Below are 19,166 nucleotides of genomic sequence, written 5' to 3' on the forward strand. Positions count from 1 at the left end.
GAAGATATAATTGATATAGCACGAAGTTCATTTTTTATAGCTGATTGTCCCCATCATGGCAAGCTGCCCCTCAAAGATGTGCTTTAAACAGACTTTTACACTATATGATTAATATTGGCTTTCTTGTAGTATTGTGGGGACGATTGTGCTGAAATATTTATATATTAGCCAGATTCACAAAAAACACAAACCCACAGGCTGCAGATAAGGGATTCAGTGCTCTTTTCATCTGTCTCTCAGCCAGAGCCCTTAGGTTAATATGGGACAAGTGTGTGTGTGTGTGTGTGTGTGTGTATATACCGGGATTTGAGACCTCTCAAGATCACATATATTGGTATTTTCTGTAAAGGTACACAGTTTATTAACACCATGCTACAGCTGATAATTACCTGAACCAGAGGTCAGCACAATATTTTCACCATTACAGTGAATTCAAGATTTCCATGCATCTGAATGGCTACTTCTCCATTTTGGTTCATTAAATTGGACAGTCTGGATCTTGGTGTGACAGGTCATGGTCTTGAGTTTGGCCTGGAGGGGTCTAGTCTGCGTCTAGAGGTCTTACTCTGCAGTATACTGTATGCATGTGTGTGCATATAGATATTCATAATGTTTGAGTTTGAGAGTGTGTGTGTGTGTGTGTGTGTGTGTGTGTGTGTGTGTGTGTGTGTGTGTGTGTGTGTAGAGAGAGAGAGAGAGAGAGAGAGAGAGAGAGAAAAACTGGTGTTCCAGAGCACAAATCGATCGCAGTGATTGATTCTCTCTTTGAAGTAAAAAAAACCTGCTGTTGTTCAGCATGACTCTTTGATTGTGGAAGACACCTCAGTCTCTTTCTTCACTTTAATGTTCACCATCCTTATTGAAGTTATGTAGAGGGCTATGTTCAAGTACACAAACGCTCCTTAGGGGGCTTTCACACTAGCACTTTTGGTGCGCACCCCGGTTCGAATGACGTCAGAGTTCGGTTCGTTTGGATGATGTGAACGCTGTCTTCCGAACTCGGGTGCGCACCCGCGAACCGTACTCGGGTCCGCTTAAAAAGGTGGTCTGGGGTACGGTTCATGTGAACTCCAGTACGGTTTGCTGCTGATATGAACGCAATCGAACCAAACCGCGGAAGTGAACCGCTATTGATGACGTATAACGTGGTCGTCAGTCTCACACGCGTCACTTTCAAAATGAGCGGAAAGAGTTTACTTTCGTGCGTGCGTGCGTGCGTGCGTGCGTGCGTGCGTGTGTATATACACTTACCTTGACGAAAAGCGGATTGATGCACACGCACTGCAAGCAGAGAGATGATTTCTGCTTGCCTTCGCAAAAATTGTCTTCGGCGGACAGCCCGCTGTCTTTTGAACGATTTCAGTATTTTTGCGGCAGACAGATGCAAGTGTGTTTCCGTATCTTGATGTTGAAAACAAAACCAAAAGGTTAAAAAAAAGAACAAATGTGAACTGAGCAAGTCTATTCATTGAATTTTGACGCCTTTTCATTTCGCGTTTATCAAGCAACACGATTACGCACCAGCTGCAGCTTGATGACGCAAGCGTACCGCGGTTCGGATACAAATATATAATGTGAACACAGTCCATCGGGGGCAGGGGGGAGCAATCGAACTCGGGTTCGGAACAGGCAATCGAACCAAGTGTGAAAGCCCCCTTAGTTACAACTCTGAAAGCGGCCCTGGACACATTGTTGGTTGGGTTTTCCCAAAGTCTCTGATCTGATGTCTGTTTTATCAATAATGGGCAAGGAGTGTCTGATAGGGTCCTATAACATGTCTGAGGCTTGATTAGCATTTTATATTTGTAGTGTGTTTGAAGTTCACTGCTTCAAGTCACTTCAGATACATTTTTAATTAGTGTGAGAAATAGGCCTCAGATGGAACAATGTGACCTTGATGCTTGCTAATCTGCTTTTTATGTTTTCGGCACTGTCTTGAGCACAAAATGTACTTGATAAGAATGTACATCTGTAAGCGAGAGGAAACATCCCCATATATGGAGGATTGAGAATGTTTGAGGTGGGGGGGTGTAACCAGCCTTGTGTGACAAGAACCATATAAACCCCTTGTTTGCTTTTAATAAATCAAAGAACTGTTTGTGACTTTCTGTGTCCATGCATTTCTTCCCACCGGTGAATTCCATCTCCTGATCGAAGAGTGACTGCGAGGAAGGCAGAATAAAGCAACCGAATCGAATTTTACTAACAGTCCTGGTGTCAGAAGTGGGATATCTCCAGACAGGTAAGATATTTTTATAATTTATCTGCCTGTCTGGGAGATGTCTATTAAATATTGTTATAAAACAATTCTCCTTGTATCTCTACGATGGTCAGAATCCGTCTGTGACACAACTGCAGGTTTCCACGAGAGGGGTCATTCAAAAAGGATGGGGCGACCCAGAATGGGATTATAAATGTATGAAAAATCATTTGAGGTGACCGAGAAATAATTAATTGACGATGTACCCGAATTGGCTAGCACACACAATCTACCAGGAATAAAAATGGAAAAATAAACCAAATCCACGAAATTAAGATCACAAGAAAAGATGGTAAAATAATGTTAAAACGATCACTAGATTTTAAATGGGCACAGATGTTCAGACAAATGACAGAATTTCTACACAAATAATCAGAACATAAACAAGATCTTTTGCCAGATTTGTTCAAAATGCACGCTTTTGTAATCATAACAGACTCTCCAGTTTGTTTACTGTGCCGAGATCTATTGCATAAAATTGGTGCTCAAATAGTTTTTGACAATGTTTCCTGCTGTGTATTCAGTGACTGTGCCTAAAAGATGTGTGGGGGAGAAAGTGAGCGGACAGCAACTGCTGGAGGCTGATGAAGCAATAATTAACCCCAGATTCTGGGCTCAGCACAAAGACGAAGCTGGCCTCATAGATGTGAAACTGCCACCTGACACATGCCTGTTGCAGTATGCCGACAACATCATAGTTACTTCAGAAACATCAGAGGATTGCAGAAAAGTATTGATTGTTAATTGACGCTACAGTGGTTCAAACAAAAGTTTGAATACCTTGAACATGTGCTAACAAAGGGGACTGTACGCATTTCTGCAGATTGAATCAAGACAATTTTGCAAACTGAACAATGATGATGCAATCCAATGGACTACGGAAATGGACTTGGCATTTAAACATCTGAAGTAATGCCTTGGGAAACCACCAGCGCTGGGTCTTCCGTACTACAGAAAACCTTTCCATCTGTACGTGCACGAGGCTGGGGAGACTGCTGATGCAATCCTTGCCCAGGAGCCCGGGGGTTCTTACTGCCCGGTGGCGTATTTATCTAAAACACTGGATTCAGTTGCAAAGGGCTTCCATGGTTGTCTGAGAACAGCGATGATGGTACAGGATGCAGAACGAGTTGTGCTGTCACATCCTCTGACTGTGCACACTACTCACCAGGTAGGTGTTATTATGCACAATATTTCAACACAACACGACTGCACAAAGATGGCCTGGGTATGAAGCTATTTTAAAATCTATTTTGGTTCAGGGCACTTTTGAACATGACACGATTGTACGGAGAGAATACAGGTTTCCACTGCATGCAGACTAGATGTTTCTGCATCCACTCCGCAAGATGGATGACACTGGTATGTACCAATATATAACCAAATGACAATGTGTACTGGTGTGGTTACACAATTACAAAGTTACCTAATCAAATTATTGAAGCATACTCACTACCATACAAATCAGCACAAGTTGCTGAAATAGTAGCGTTAACAAGAGCCTGTCAATTGGCAAATGCATACATTTATATATAAAGATTAAAAGTATGCATGATTTTGCTACATTTTGGCAAGAAAGAACTTATAAAACTCTGGATGGAAACCCAGTATCACATCACAATGTGATAGCTGATTTGATTAAAAGAGCCTGCTGCCTTCAAGATTTGCAGTAATCAAAGTATCAGGCCATGCCACTGGTGACTCAGAAGACGCAAAGGTCAACAGGCTAGCAGATGAAGTAGCAAAGTGGGCAGCAAAATTATTAATTCATAGCCCACACATAGGTGAATGGGATACCAAAGTGGGCATCATACCAATAATGCATTCCACTTTGACTAGTGATCTAGACATCAACATTTTGCAAGCAAACCCAACAGCACACAATTTAGAGCATTGGGCAGCCAATGAGGTATCAGATGATAAGGGACTGCTAAAAGACAAAACAAAATCAATTGGCACTACCAGCATCTGCACTAGTGCTGTTGTGTAGACATTATCATGGCATATCACATATTTCAAAAGAAAAGGTGATACAGATGATCAATGGATTGTATTGCATTGCAAATGTGAGAAAAACAGTGTCTTTAATTCTAGATGCATGCTTAGTGTGTGCACAAACTGGTAGTAAACTGGTGGTAGTAGCTGATTACGTGGATTCCCTTGTCAAAACATTGAATAGTATATATAGTGATGTTTCTTTTTCTCTCCCTATGCCCACAGAAAAGCCCACTCACCCATTTGTTCCAAACCAGAAGGTCCTAGTAAAGTGTTTGAACCAACAAAGCTCAGTGAGCACAAGCATTTGGGTCCAACAACGGTTCTGGCGGTAACCAGGATGGGGGTAATGACAGATCTGCAACCACAGTGGATACATGCAAGCCACGTGAAGCCTGCACCTGGGGAGAGCCTGACTATTTTGAAATCGAACGGTGAAAGTACTGGAGGAGCTGAACATGCAGCACCAGTGCCTAACAGGGTTCTTGAGAATTAGAAGGGACGAAGACATGATAGATAGATGAGACATGGATAGATGATGCACCACATACCTATGCTACCAATTTATGGTGGAAACTAGCTAACGTTGATTTATTGACATGGTTAAATGGTTGAACTTTTTCGGTTGAATGCTTAAATACCTATAGGAGTCATTTTAATTGTTATAGCATTACTGATTTGTTGTGTGATTCCATGTGCTAAAGCATTGGTCAATAGGACCATTGAAAATGCTTTGAATGCTAATTACGCTCTGATAAACCTTGAAGATGCTGATAGAAATGGTTATGGGACACATTGGGAGGAATATGATGGGAATGAGAAGAAGATAGAATGTAACCAGCCTTGTGTGACAAGAACCATATAAACCCCTTGTTTGCTTTTAATAAATCAAAGAACTGCTTGTGACATTCTGTGCCCATGTATTTCTTCCCACCGGTGAATTCATCTCCTGATCGAAGAGTGACTGCGAGGAAGGCAGAATAAAGCATCCGAATCGTATTTTACGAACAGTCCGTTACATATTTAAACTACTTAAGAGAATAAGCCTCTTGTGTTCCAGACCAAAAAGCACAATTGATCAATTGATAATCTTGTGTTTCCACAAAGTTAAACATTATTTTACCATGAGGAAAAGGGCTTTATTGACTGTTGTATTATGTTCTCATGTTTTAATTAAATAGAAAAATGTTGGATAAGGGGAAAGGGGCATGGGTATGTTTAGGGGATAGAAAATATCATCAGCTCAGAATAAAAAGAATAGATGTCAAAAATAACTCCTCACAATGATATAAAACAATATTTGTGAGTACTAGTGAGTATTACCTTGCTTTGCTAAACATCAAAGAAAATGTGAGTGGTGCTTGCCGTAGCAAAATGCACAACAACAATGTCCAACCAAGTGCCTAAATACACCGCCACAAGCCCACCCCCATTTTTCTACAACTTTCTGGTGCTGATATATGCATTTTGCTGTACAGTAGCTTGGGTGCTGTGGATGGTTGCTTGGGCATGGCTTGGCAGTTGCCAGAGTGCCAGTATCCTTGGTGCATTCATAAGTAGCTTGTTCACACTTCCTTGCGCTTGATGCATGAGACAGTTTCAGAAGACTAATCTAAGATTAAACCACTTCATATGGATTACCTTTATGCTGCCATTACAGTATGTCCTTTTTGGAGTTTGAAAGTATTTGACAGCATTGAATGGCATTGTGTGGACAAACACACATCATGCTCTATATTCTTTCAAATATCTTTGGGCTCTGCAGAAGAAAGAAAATCATATAAATTAGAGACTACACAAGGGTGATTAATTATGAGAGAACTATATGTTTTGGGTGAACTATTCCTTTAAAGATTTTTGCTAGCTCAAGTCAAATGAGTTTCTGAGACATTAAGATCTGGAAATACGATCACTTTGATAATTTTTAATGTTTAGTGTAAGGGATTTTATCAGCAGTCTTTAGTCTGCCGGACAAACAACGTATCTTTTGTACTGTACAGTAAAAGTCATAGCACACCTCTCCTCAATAAGGCAGCCGATTCATATCTGTAGCACAAACGTCTGGAACGAGTTATATAATGACATTTTTGAATGGAAGAAGATTTGGGTTAGGGATTTTAGAAAATCCCTAAACAACAGCCAGAGCAATTTTAATATAATAGTAGTGAACTAATTACTATTTAGATGCACTCCAAGCACCACTAAATAGCTTAATATTTGCTCAATACCCTAACCTTACCAAAAGACAACAAATGTCAAAGATATGTCCTCAGAAATGAAGTGAAACAAACCTGTGGGTGGGCACATATATGTAAGATAGAGGTACAGTACAGCTGCCAGGCTTTTACATTAGTTGCATGGAATATGGCTTTATGTTATTCATGAGTTCGGCACTGGACTTGAGATGCCATCCCCAAGGCTGTCATGCTTGTTTCTGTTGGAAAAAGCAACCCCTCCCCACAGTACACAATCTCACACACATACACAGACAATCTGCACTTACACACACATCTGGCACAAACATCTCATATGTGTGAATTGTTTGCACAAAAAAATTATTCACAGCATAATAGATGATGGATTAATCAGCTTTTGTCAAATGCCAAACTGAGGGCCAGTATTATGAACAGAAGTGCTTTGAGTGGCTATAAGCTCCTTTACTCATTCTGAACTCAAAGTTATCTTTTCATTTTTTGAGCCCAAAAAAAGTTTTGGTGCAGTTTTGATAAACATCAAACTTACATTTTTGTATTATGATTTGCTGTTTGAATCTCCTATTGGCATCTTAATTGTTTATTCATTGGATCCCATTAGCAGATGCGTGGTCTTCTTGCTATTAGTGCCTTGAGGAGGGGTTGTACCGAGTTCTTCCCAGGGGCTTAATTGGATGTTTGGTGGTGGGGGAAACTTAAAGTCTGGTATAGGCTACATTAATACATTATAGGTGGGGATTTTTTATTAATCCTTGTGACATAAGCCTTTTAAATCCATTCACCAAAAAGATTAGTTCAAAAACAAATATTCGTTCACAGACGAAACATCACTGTAACTTAGGCTAGGGTTAGTTTTAGGGGTAGAGTCAGGGTTAAGGCCATATTATACTTTGGTTGTCAGCAATGCTGTTCGTAACACGCACAGTACGTGTGACACAAAGTTCGTCATCAGCACAGTCTGCACGGACTGTCCGCGTGAAGCCCATACTTTATCAAAATGTGGATTGTCCTTGTCTTTGTGCATCATCTGCGCATGTGTATGGGATTGGCTGCAGCAATACGTGGGTCCACTAGGTGGCAACATTTATATTGGAGTAGTTGCTTTTAAGTAGTCAAAAAAAGATACTATTAATACAAATATCAAAGTAGTAGTAGTAACATCAACAATAGATGGGCACATTGAGTTTTTTGTGAAAAGGTGAGAAGTCACCCCCATTCATACAACTCAAGTCATGAGGAGTATAAAGACGACTTTCCGCTTATGAATTCATGGATACAACTCTGTGCTGTCCTCTACAGGTCATGGTAGGAAAACAGTCACCATCTGTACTGTACTGAGTCAATGGAGTATACTTTGAAAACTCAGTTGACCAGGCACGATTCAATTCGGAACATGGAAAAACTAAGTATTCACGGGCCTTTAGGGTTAGGTATAGGGCTAGGGGTTAGGTGTAGTGTTTCTGTGGGATTCCAAATAAACACGATAAACACTGAGTATGAATGTCGCATGCGACTCTCACAACTTTCCACAGCATGACAGTTCCTATTTAGACAGAACCGTAGTAATGAAAGTCCAGCTGACTTTATGGGACTTTTGCGGGGCTCACTCTCAACCTGGCTGTCAGATTGCTGCTGCTGCATGGCGTGTCATTTACATAAGTTAATCATTGACTAGTTTTACAAGATTTGTCAACAAAAATTTGCTTTTGCACATGCCTTGGCCTGTAATGTTAAGTGCACACTCACCCTCTCTTCCTCCTCCCTCAGGTCAGGCATGGTGCTGACACACAGTGTAACTGCCGTAATGGCCACAAAAACTACCGAGAGGCAGGCGAAGATCTTCCCAGGAATCCCAGAATGAGGATTCTCCACCATGTCTCTAAGGCTGTGCATGCACCCATCCAAACGTCCCTCCTCTTGGCTCCCGTCACAAGGCACCTCCTCATATGACTGACGCGAAGCAAGCTCGGTCTCTTCCTCCTCTTGCCGAAGTCTCTCCCGCAGCTCTGCTTGCCGAAGACGCAACTTTCTCAAGCAACACCACTCCAAGCTTGCCTCCTCCACACCCCAGTAAAGCAACTCCTCCTGAAAAGACAGAGCACACATCTCCCGAAGGAGACGAAGCTTTCCGGCCGCCAGGAACGTGACAATGGAGCGGAAAGCAATTGGGCTTCGGTCGAAGAAGAACTCGTTGCAGTGAGCGTCATAGTCATCACACAAGTCGAGGATCTCCTCGGCATTGCTGCAGCTCCGTAACTTTCCCAGGCGTGTCAACGGAAACTCCTCGAGAGTGGACCATGGTATGCGATAACGGATGCCACCCACGTTAATGATGGCAGCAAAGTCAACTGCATCATCCTTGTCCACGCTACCTGCACGATGCCGGTAAACCTCATCCTCCTTTCTAGGCTTGTGCTGCAGTTGCACTCGTTTATAAAACACGCCCTTTTTGCTGCTGATCTCATGGGGGTTCTCCAAAGGGTTGAAGTGGAAGGTGGTAAACTGATGATCAGCGCTGCCGGCTAGAAATGCCACCTCCTGGTACATCTCTTCGGCGTGGCTGTATAGAGGGGTGTACACTCCACAGATTCAGAGTTTACAAGGCCACATTGGTCGAATCAGCATGTGTATGGCATTCTGAGAGACAAAAGAGTAAGATTGTAATTTAGATTTACTCAACAGTTCATGATCCAGAATCTAGGTTTTGAAGCAAAACACAACAAAATTAGCCCAGCAAACAATGGTCCACAACACAGCAGAAAGCCACAAGGCAACCAAAGAAATTCTGCTTCTGTTTATTCTGTAGTGGCTTGACACTGTTAGGGGTTCATTTAGGGTTAGTTCACCCAAAAATATAAATGTTGTCATCATTTACTCACCATCATGTCATTCCAACTCAGAGTGTCCGAATTGTTCTTTTCCAGATAAAGAATGAGGATAGTGATTATACATCCAAGCTCCTAAAAAGACAAAATGCACCATGACAGTTTCTTAAAAGTAGTCCATACAACTTGTGCCCTATATTTTACGTGTTCTGAAGTTTTATGTTAGCTTTGAGCAACAGACTGAAATTTAAGTCATTCTTCAAATATTACAAATCATTCACATTATTCTGATGATGTTAAAGATTGAGTGAATATAAGTACACATTTGCACGGATCCCGAATTTACCATTTGCAATCCAACATTCAACAAGATCTGGATCCAGAATGCTAATTAACTTCAGCATACGTCGACTAGGCCAATAATACTCATTGGAAGTACGCAATGAACGCATTACAGCTGTCAAACTTCAACCCTAATGCCACAAAATGTATACTAATATATTCTTCTGAGTCCCCTAATCCTACATTGCATTCTTCTGACACCATATTTGCATACTTTTTTGAAAACAGCAGTAAAAATAGGTTCTCCCATGGCTTTGGAAATCCTAATTGCTCACATTTCTTGGGATAGAGTTAACTCACATCAAAACAAGTTGAATCCCAGTGCGGAGAATTTAATTATGATATTTCTATTCTCTTCATGGCTAAGTTTCTAAATGAGCTGTGTACTCCCCTAAATGGCAGTGTAAGGTCCAGTGCTCTCAAATAAATATTGGTGTAATTACTGTGTTTGCAATATTTGATAAATGAGATATGAGAAGGTACAATATTAGGTACAATATAAAAATCAATAACATTTTTTATATTATAAATGATCATTTATGTTGTATCATGAATGTCTTTTCCAATGAAATGTGTGATTAAGTGTTTTGAAAACAATTTGAAAGTTCACTATGACTTTCACCAAGGAACGAATTTCAACAATCATATTTACAGGTTGCAGACAGTGAAAAAGTCTAGTCAACCTTTGTGAAAACCAAGTAATGTATTCATACAGAATATTTGTTCAAAGGGGCATTTGTTACACCCTCAAAAGTGCCATCATAGTGGCAGTGGTAACTTAACAGCTTCCGCCTAAAATTTCATACAAAAATGCAGCAATGACGTGTTTAATATACTGTATGTACAAATCTAAATATATTACATATCACTCTTGATGCATTTCAATTTGTAAATGAATAAAGGTGTAATATACCCACAATATCACTTTTGTGCTGTTTGTTCAAATGACAATCTTATCAAAGTCAGTGGACACATGGCCCCTGGAGCCCCATTAAAGACATGAATGCTTTTTTAATTCTAAATTACCTCCACTTTAATTCAACTTATATTACAAATGAAATCCCAATTAGAATTAGTTCTCTAGGTATGATATAAGCAATTAAAAACATTTGAAAATTATACATGATGCAACTTCAGCCCAGACTGGGCTTTCATTTCATTTCTTAGCATGTTGCCTGGAGCCTCTGAGAGTCCAAATGACTCACTGTAGTCTGTTTAAGTGAAAGAAAGCTAAAGAAAGATGCCATGAATTATTGCTCAATCTATGAGTCAAAATATGACCCAGCATATCCCAGCGTGAAGCTCAAACTTGCACATAATATGTTAGTTATAGCAGATGCCAAGACATTTTAAATATTCAAACGAGGCAGACTTTTATCCTTTGCAGAGATGAGACTAAGAAGCAATGCCTATGACAATGAAAAGTTCCCTATCTGTCACTCACTCGACGTTGTGTCGATGTAGTGACACTAGGCGTCACTCTTGAGAGCCCGAGACGCCTCTGATCTTTGATAAAAGGCCAATGGGAATTGGCAAGTGGTATTTGCATGTCCCTCCCCTGGACATAAGGGTATAAAAGAGGAAGCATGCATACTGCTCATTAGATTTTCTCTTCGGAGCCAAACGGTCGATGGTTCAAGCTGAGTTTTCCATCCTTCACCGCAGCTGGATCACCCCTTAGCACTTCAGCAGATCACTTAGAGTGTATTCTAAAAGAGTATTTTCCCTCCTAAAAGAGTATATTCTAAAAGAGCGGCACACATCGGAATGTTTTTTTCAAGACGAGTCTTTTTAAAGATGTCTTTCCGATTGTGTGTTATTCCTGGTTACGGTCGATACCTCTCGCACTCTGACAGCCACGATCGCTGTCTCTCGTGCCTGGGCACTGCCCACGCCGAGACAGCTTTTGTGGATGCAACATGTCCATGGCAACGTTGCGGTCATGGCTCGCTTTCATAAGAAAGCCAGCCACCCCACCGGCTCCCTGCCTCAGCCCTTCTACCTACGGGTTTAAGGCAGCACAGAGAGCACTGGGGGCGATTTGGGGACCACAATGGGACCACCTCCGCCAGTTAAATCCCTGCGGACCTCCCATTCCCCGGCATGCTCGTTTGCTCTGGTTAGGCATTCGGATAAGTACAGCCGTCACCCCGACCACCATCTTCTATCTCTCTTTTGCAGGTCCAGCACCCTGACGGCAGTCTCCCCGCCCCTGTGCACCAAGCTGTGACACAATCATACTCAAACTCGGATGGGACCGTGGGGACGAAACACCCCCTACCCTCTCCTCGACCGATCTGCCGATGAGTATCAGGAGTCAGGTGAGTGCTTTAATGTCTCTCGACTCTGAATCGGGCCTTACACAGACTCCCGTTCAGGATGTTGACGCTAAGGCGCATTCTAGCGAGTGTCTGACATCAAGATTGGTCAGCGGCGATAGACCTGAAGGACGTGTACTTCCACGTCTCGATTCTACCTCGGACCCTTCCTGTGGTTTGCATTTAAGGGTCAGGCATACCAGTACAAACTCCTCACTTTCGTCCTGTCCCTGTCCCCTCATGTCTTCACGAAGGTCGCAGAGGCTGCCTTTGCCCCGTTAAGGGAAGTGGGCACCTGCATTCTAAACTCCTCTATGAGGCGCATGTATGCCTTGAAGTGGCGTCTGTTTGCTAAGTGGTGTTCTTCCCTACAGTCAGCTCAGTTCTTTCTTTTCTGCAGGAGAGGTTGGAGGGACGGCTGTCCCCCACCAGCTTGAAAGAGTACGTAGCGGCCATAGCTGCGCACCATGACACAGTGGACAGCCATTCCTTAGGAAAGCATTACTTGATTATCAGGTTCTTGAGAGACACTAGGAGGTTGAATCCCTTAAAGTCAGTAGAGCTTAAGGCACTCTCCTTGAAGACTGCCCTCCTGATAGAGCTCCCCTCCATCAAGAGGGTAGGGGACCTGAAAGTGTTCTCTGTCAGTGAACCGTGCCTGGGTCCGGGCTACTCTCACGTGATCCTGAGACCCCGACCGTGCTATGTGCGACCCCTTTCAGGGACCAGATGGTGAACCCAGCCTTTGCGTTGCTGTGCCCGGGACACGCTTTACACATCGCGCCGCCGATCCACGTAACCCAGTTCAGCTAGTTGTGCCATTTTTGTAGGGGACCCCTAGTGTCACTACAACGACACAACGTTGAGTGAGTGACAGATAGGGAACGTCCTGGTTACTTTCGTAACCTCCATTCCCTGATGGAAGGAACGAGACGTTGTGTCCCTCCTGCCACAATGCTGAACTTACCGCTGAATTGGCCGGGACCTTATTCTCGGCTCCTCAGCACAAAAACTAATAAACACATAAACTTTTATACCTGTATGTACAGGGGGCATGCAAATACCACTAGTCAATTTCCATTGGCCTTTTTTCAAAGATCAGAGGCGTCTCGGGCTCTCAAGAGTGACCCCTAGTGTCACTACGACACAACGTCTCGTTCCCGCCATCAGGGAATGGAGGTTACGAAAGTAACCAGGACAATATTTATACACAGCACCACAATTGAGTAAAGGAGACAACATTAGATGGGTGATAAGAATAATGGATCTTGCCAAAATGAGGTGTCTTTCATGTCAAGTGAATGACATTAGACAAGAAGTACCAGAAAAAAAAGGTTTTGGTACCAAAACATGCCATATTACAATGATTTTTTTGGATATGGTATCATGGTAATATTTTTTTTGGGCATGTTATATGATATATACTGTATACCATTGTGACAGGGCGGAGGGGTGGCCGGGTCGTGATTCTAAACACCCGGACCCTTATCAGGCTAATCAAGCCTCAGAGAGGGATAAAGGCCGACTGCGGACGGTGGTGCGACAGAGAGAGAGAGAGCGTTTACTTGCAGCTGTCCTTCATATGTGTGTGTTTGTGTCTTTTGGTTTAAGTTACTAAGATAATCTAAGTAATATTCTGCTTCATAATGTCTGCTATTGTGTTCAAGAAAAGTGCTGCATTCTGCAGTGGCCTTGCACATTAAAAAAAGCTTTGAAGATCTTTTTTATGATCAGACTGTTATGTCACAATGCTAATTTGAGTTTAATGCAATTCTCTCTTCATACTTTCATTTTCTAACTTTCTTAATTTCTCCTTTTATTCCCTCCTTCCCGCTTTCTTTCCTTTTCATACTTTGTTTTCTTCCTTCTTGCAATTCCATTTATCTTTCCCTACCTTCCTTCCTTATTTCCTTCCTTTTCTTTTCCTTATTCAGCCTTCCTTCCTTCTTTTAGATTTATTCCTTACTTCTTTCTTCCTCCTTACCTTTTTTCTTTCTTTCCTTCCTTCATTCTTTCCCTTCTTTTCCTTCCTTCCCGTCTTCCCTTATCATTCCGTATTTCCTTTCTTCCCTCATACCTTCTTTCATTCTCTTTCTATATTTTTCCTTATCTTATTTCCTCCATCTTTTCTTTTTTCCTCTCATCTTTTATCCTTCCTTCCTTCCTTCCTTTCCTTATATCCACTCTCCCTTATTTCCTTCGTATCTTCTTCCTCCATTCCTTCCATTCTTCTGTTCTTTTTTATTTGTTCATTTATTCTTTATTTTTCTCTCTCTCTCTCTCTCTCTCTCTCTCTCTCTTACCCCTGCTCACATGATTCATGCAGTTTTCACTGTCACTGAGAAACGTATTCCTTCAGTCCCATGAGTCTGTTTTGAGATCTATGAAAACTATGGTTAAAGACCCTGGAGGCAGTCATAACTATTAGCAATCAGCACAGATCCATACCAAGATGGCTGCAACATTGACTTTCCTTTCCGGAACTTCATAGCAACACACAGGGGGCTGGAGGTCACAGTATATTATATTAAACCATATTAAACCACATCAGCGCAAACTCCTCAGAGAAGACAGACAACAGCTTAATATGAACAGGCAGTGGAGGTCCTATGGAGCAATGACTGGCAGTGACAGATGAAAAAGAACTTGTTCTTCTGCAGTACAGGAATCTGTATGATTGATGGTGCAGATGATGAGCACTGTGGTGCCGTGCATCTCCTGGGGAAGATGAAATTCAATAGTGCTGATGGGGAATTTCTGCAATGGTACTTTGAGTTAGAGTCTTATAAAGGCAATCATTACTCTGTATGAGGTATTTGCACTTGTTCTTAACAGATGCTGGGATTATTCAAACTGTTGTGGTGTAAAATGAATGGGAAGACAATAAGTGCATTGTTTTTCAGTCACTAAAAATTTGTGATAAGACTGCACTTCCTCTCAACTGACTTTGTAGCAGTGTCATAATTAACAGGGACATGGTGCATATGGGGGTTCATATAAATGCTCCCATATTTATAATGTCTGATATACAGTATTACTTAATATTTTATTCTAGGCTTATATATACAGTTGAAGTCAGAAGTTTACATACACTAAGGTTGAAGTTATTAACACTATTTAAAAAAATGTTAACCACTCCACAGATTTAATATTAGCAAACTACTGTTTTTGCAAGTCATTTAGGACATCTACTTTGTGCATGACACAAGTAATTTTTCCAACAATTGTATACAGACAAATTGTTTCACTTTTAATTGAATATATCACAATTCCAGTGGGTCAAAATTACATACATATATACATTAAGTTGCCTTTAAGCAGCTTGGAAAATACTAGAAAATGATGTCAAGCCTTTAGGCAATAATGCCTTAAGGTTACACGTTCATCTGTGCAAACAATAGTATGCAAGTATAAACATCATGGTCCACAAAGCCATCATACCACTCAGGAAGGAGACACATTCTGTCTCTTAGAGATGAATGTAGTTTGGTGCGAAAAGAGCAAATCAATCCCAGAACAACAGCAAAGGACCTTGTGAAGATGCTGGAGGAAACGGGTAGACAAGTATCTATATCTACAGTAAAACAACTCTTATAGCGACATAACCTGAAAGGCTGCTCAGCAAGGAAGAAGCCGATCCTCTAAAACCGAAATAAATCCAGACTACAGTTTACAAGTGCACATGGGGACAAAGATCTTACTTTTTGGAGAAATGTCCTCTGGTCTGATGAAACAAAAATGTAACTGTTTGGCCATAATGACCATCGTTATGTTTGGAGTAAAAAGGATGAGGCTTGCAAGCCGAAGAACACTATCCCAACCGTGAAAAAGTGTGTGCGAGCAAGGAAGTCTACAAACCTGACTCAGTTACACCAGTTCTGTCTGGAGGAACGGGCCAAAATTCAAGCAACTTATTGTGAGAAGCTTGTGGAAGGCTCCACAAAACATTTGAACAAAGTTAAACAATTTAAAGGCAATGCTACCAAATACTAACAAAGTGTATGTAAACTTCTGACCCACTGGGAATGTGATGAAAGAAATAAAAGCTGAAATAAATAATTCTCTCTACTATTATTCTGACATTTCACATTCTTAAAATAAAGTAGTGATCCTAACTGACCTAAGACAGGGAATGTTGTCTACGATTAAATGTCAAGAATTGTGAAAAACTGAGATTAAATGTATTGGACTAAGGTGTATGTAAACTTCTGACTTCAACTGTACATAATATTGCATTAGCATAAAATATAATTACTTAAATAGTTAATTTATGTTAATAAATCAATTAAATTGAAGTATTAGACACTCAATTGAAAAGCTCTGTACTTCAATAATAATTCATTGAAATCATGAGAACGTATGAAAATACAATAAAACAGTACTATACACAAAAGATTCAATCGATGTTATACAATGTAACATGCATGCCTGGTTCCAGATCAAAATCACTGAGGGTGCTTCTGAAAATATTGAGGGTGCTCTGTATAAAGTATAATTACATATTTTTTTATAGATTAAATCATGTTTAAATGCTACTTAAACAACATAAAGAAACATTTGTTTTTTTAATGTACAAAACATTTATTGCTTCAGGAGTTTTTCCCCATGATCTGTCGCTGAAAATGACACCAAAATTCTGCGCCTGCAGATAAGGACTTACTGATTTGCAAAATCATACACGTTTATAAGTTTCGATGCAAGGATTTTTGTGTGTTTGCTGGTATTCAAGGAAATCTGCTTGCCAATTTACTGTATTAGTCTTACATATTCAAATGAGCAGGGGTGTGCAATTGTTTTGGTGCAGGGGACACATCAGCAGTTAGAACATGGAAAAGAGAAGATTAAAGTTTCTTCATAGCTGTATCTTTTAAGCCCAGACATGCACTCAATGAGTGATGCACAATTTTCTGAAGTCTATACTGATGGGACCATTCTGCGATTGCTTGAAGTTTTGTTGCTATACTTTCTATCATGTGTTAGTAAAATTGAATAAAGCTGAATACAATTATTCATTGATTATTTTATACTACTTCAATGCAATGTTAATTTAGTATTCAATTTAACAGTCTTCAGGTTTAATGGTAAAATACAATTTTTGGGAAAGAGATTCTAAAAGCTTATTTTAATGTTGGCCACAAAGTGGACCCATTTACTTTATATACTAAGAACATTATTAATGATTACATGCTCATGGTTCTTGTCAATGTTTGGCATCCAATTCAGCACACCACTGAATAAAACAGGCTGCATGACACTGATAAATGAGTACTGCCAGTGTAACATTCACATACAGGTGTACGGGACTTCAGCATTTTACAAATAACACAAAGAATAAATATATTCCTCTCTCTGACCTCTTTACTTGCGTGTCCCCTCCACGCACCATTGAGCGCTGAATTGTTATTTAGTTTTTGTGAGAGAAAGCACGCACTTGTATGTATGGTTGCCAGATTGCATAACTTAATTATGACAAAGCGAAATATGTCCAATTTGTGCAAGTATAAATCTCTGACTGCGGTGTTGCATATATTATCTGGCAACCCTGAGCATTCTAAAAGCTTGTGGATACGCCATAGGTCCCAAAGCCAGATATATGAAAGATCTAATAAAAAACGTTGATGATAAATCGACCCCTGGGCAGCAGTTTGGTCTGCAATTGAGGGTGCTCTAAGCTTCAAGCACCCCGTAGAATCGGGACTGGTAACAGGGGGCCTCTTCAACCAGGGGGTCCTTGCCTGAAAAACCCTGCTATAAACCAAGTTAATATATGTAGGCCTATAAATATCTTTAAGAGATGTTACAGTAATAGCTATGTATCAAATGTGATTTGTTGTGTTTTTAAGTAGGTGCACTAGACTGAGCCAAATAAGCCAAGAAGTGTCACCTACTCAGCCAAACAATAAAAATGCCTTAAAAAACTGATATAAAAGTCGACTTTTACTATCCATTCTATCTCAAATAAACCTGTTATAATTGGTTAAATGAACCAAGTAATAGCTTTCTCTTTATAGTTAATAGCACTTTTTTACTAATCATTTCCGTTAATGATACTTCAACCAACATTATTACTTAAAGTAAAATTATGTACATTTAAATATGTATAGGCATAAATAAAAGTGTATGAATCAAATTTAAAAGGCATTTTGCATGTACAAATAATTATGTCAAGCATCTACAATGTATAGGCTACAATTATAAAGTGTTCATAAACCACACACTGTGTAAAGCTTTAGTCGTCTGGGTGACTATTTCTCAGCTTTAATAACATTAGTATTTTCTTAAAAAGCTTCTAAATTGGGGTTATTTTTCATTAACGTAACTTTAAATCGTTTGTCACCTTAAGGATTACATTTGGTACTCCTAAAATCGCAGTCAAACGCATGTCAAACTATTACTTCGCATAGTTTCAGCTACAATGCAGCAGCAGAAGGAATAATTAAAGTGAAATCGACGTGAAATAATGCTGTATCTCAGAACCCACAGAAGGCTACTAGCTGTCTGCAGCATTTCTAGAAGGCGCCAAAACGCGCCTGCATCTGCCACAAAACCCGCTCGTTAGGTAAGACAAAACCAACGTGTTTTATTTAGTTACCTGATACGGTTTGGTTACGATAACGTTCGCAGGATCAAACATGCAGACACCCCAAACATGAACAAATCCAAACTGAAACTTACCCGTTCTGACTGAGTTAACGCCATTGATTTAGAACTGCTTGGAAATGTAAGTTGAGCTGTGGAGCAGTCGCACAGTTAAATTTAATCCTTTATCCGCATATCTGACTGATTTGATTCCAGCGTCATTGCGAGTTTGAGCGCATCGGTGCAGCCTCAGAGCCGGATTCAAACTATTGAAGTTCCTGTCAGCATGTCGATGGGTGTTTCTGCCGCTGCTCTCCGCACGTCCCCATCTCACCTCGAGCCTGTTTGCTCTGCGAGCACATTACCACCATTAATAATGCACAACTACATGAAGATCATCACTTTCTACTGATCTCACGGGGTCTTCATTACATTATTCTCATCATGTGTAAGCAGTTCTGCATAACAGCTCATTAGCGCATGAATTCATGTGGACGAGATATTAGAGAAGCTCTTTCATGCAGTTTAAGACAGTTGGCTACAGCTGTGAGGAAAAAAACATTTACGTTTTTATGTTACTATTCATGTTGTTTATTATCTCAATCAGTTAATTACTTTTACAATTATGTTCCAT

General features: G+C 40.5%; 1 protein-coding gene and 1 long non-coding RNA gene across 3 annotated transcripts in view; one reads left to right on the top strand and one right to left on the bottom strand.

Annotated features, from left to right (window-relative positions):
• LOC127650338 (potassium voltage-gated channel subfamily G member 2-like) overlaps window positions 1-18,740 on the bottom strand; it is a 31,419-nt gene extending 12,679 nt beyond the window's left edge. Inside the window, exons 1-3 of one of the 2 annotated variants that reach the window (XM_052135688.1) lie at window positions 18,629-18,740; window positions 9,348-9,428; window positions 8,215-9,105 (exon numbers count right to left, since the gene is read on the bottom strand). In XM_052135688.1, the coding sequence (XP_051991648.1) occupies window positions 8,215-9,015 (801 nt within the window). In that variant the 5' untranslated portion in view covers window positions 9,016-9,105; window positions 9,348-9,428; window positions 18,629-18,740. Of the gene's footprint in view, window positions 1-8,214; window positions 9,429-18,628 lie in introns of both variants that reach the window. The other variant, XM_052135689.1, reaches the window with a different exon arrangement.
• LOC127650355 (uncharacterized) lies at window positions 1,872-5,151 on the top strand. The gene is made up of 4 exons (XR_007971431.1): window positions 1,872-2,242; window positions 2,785-3,431; window positions 3,523-3,622; window positions 4,481-5,151. It is a non-coding gene; the product is annotated as an uncharacterized LOC127650355 (long non-coding RNA).
• Window positions 18,741-19,166: the final 426 nt, after the last annotated feature.

This window comes from Xyrauchen texanus, chromosome 10 (genome assembly GCF_025860055.1).
Source record: "Xyrauchen texanus isolate HMW12.3.18 chromosome 10, RBS_HiC_50CHRs, whole genome shotgun sequence".
In the NCBI taxonomy this organism is placed as follows: domain Eukaryota; kingdom Metazoa; phylum Chordata; class Actinopteri; order Cypriniformes; family Catostomidae; genus Xyrauchen; species Xyrauchen texanus.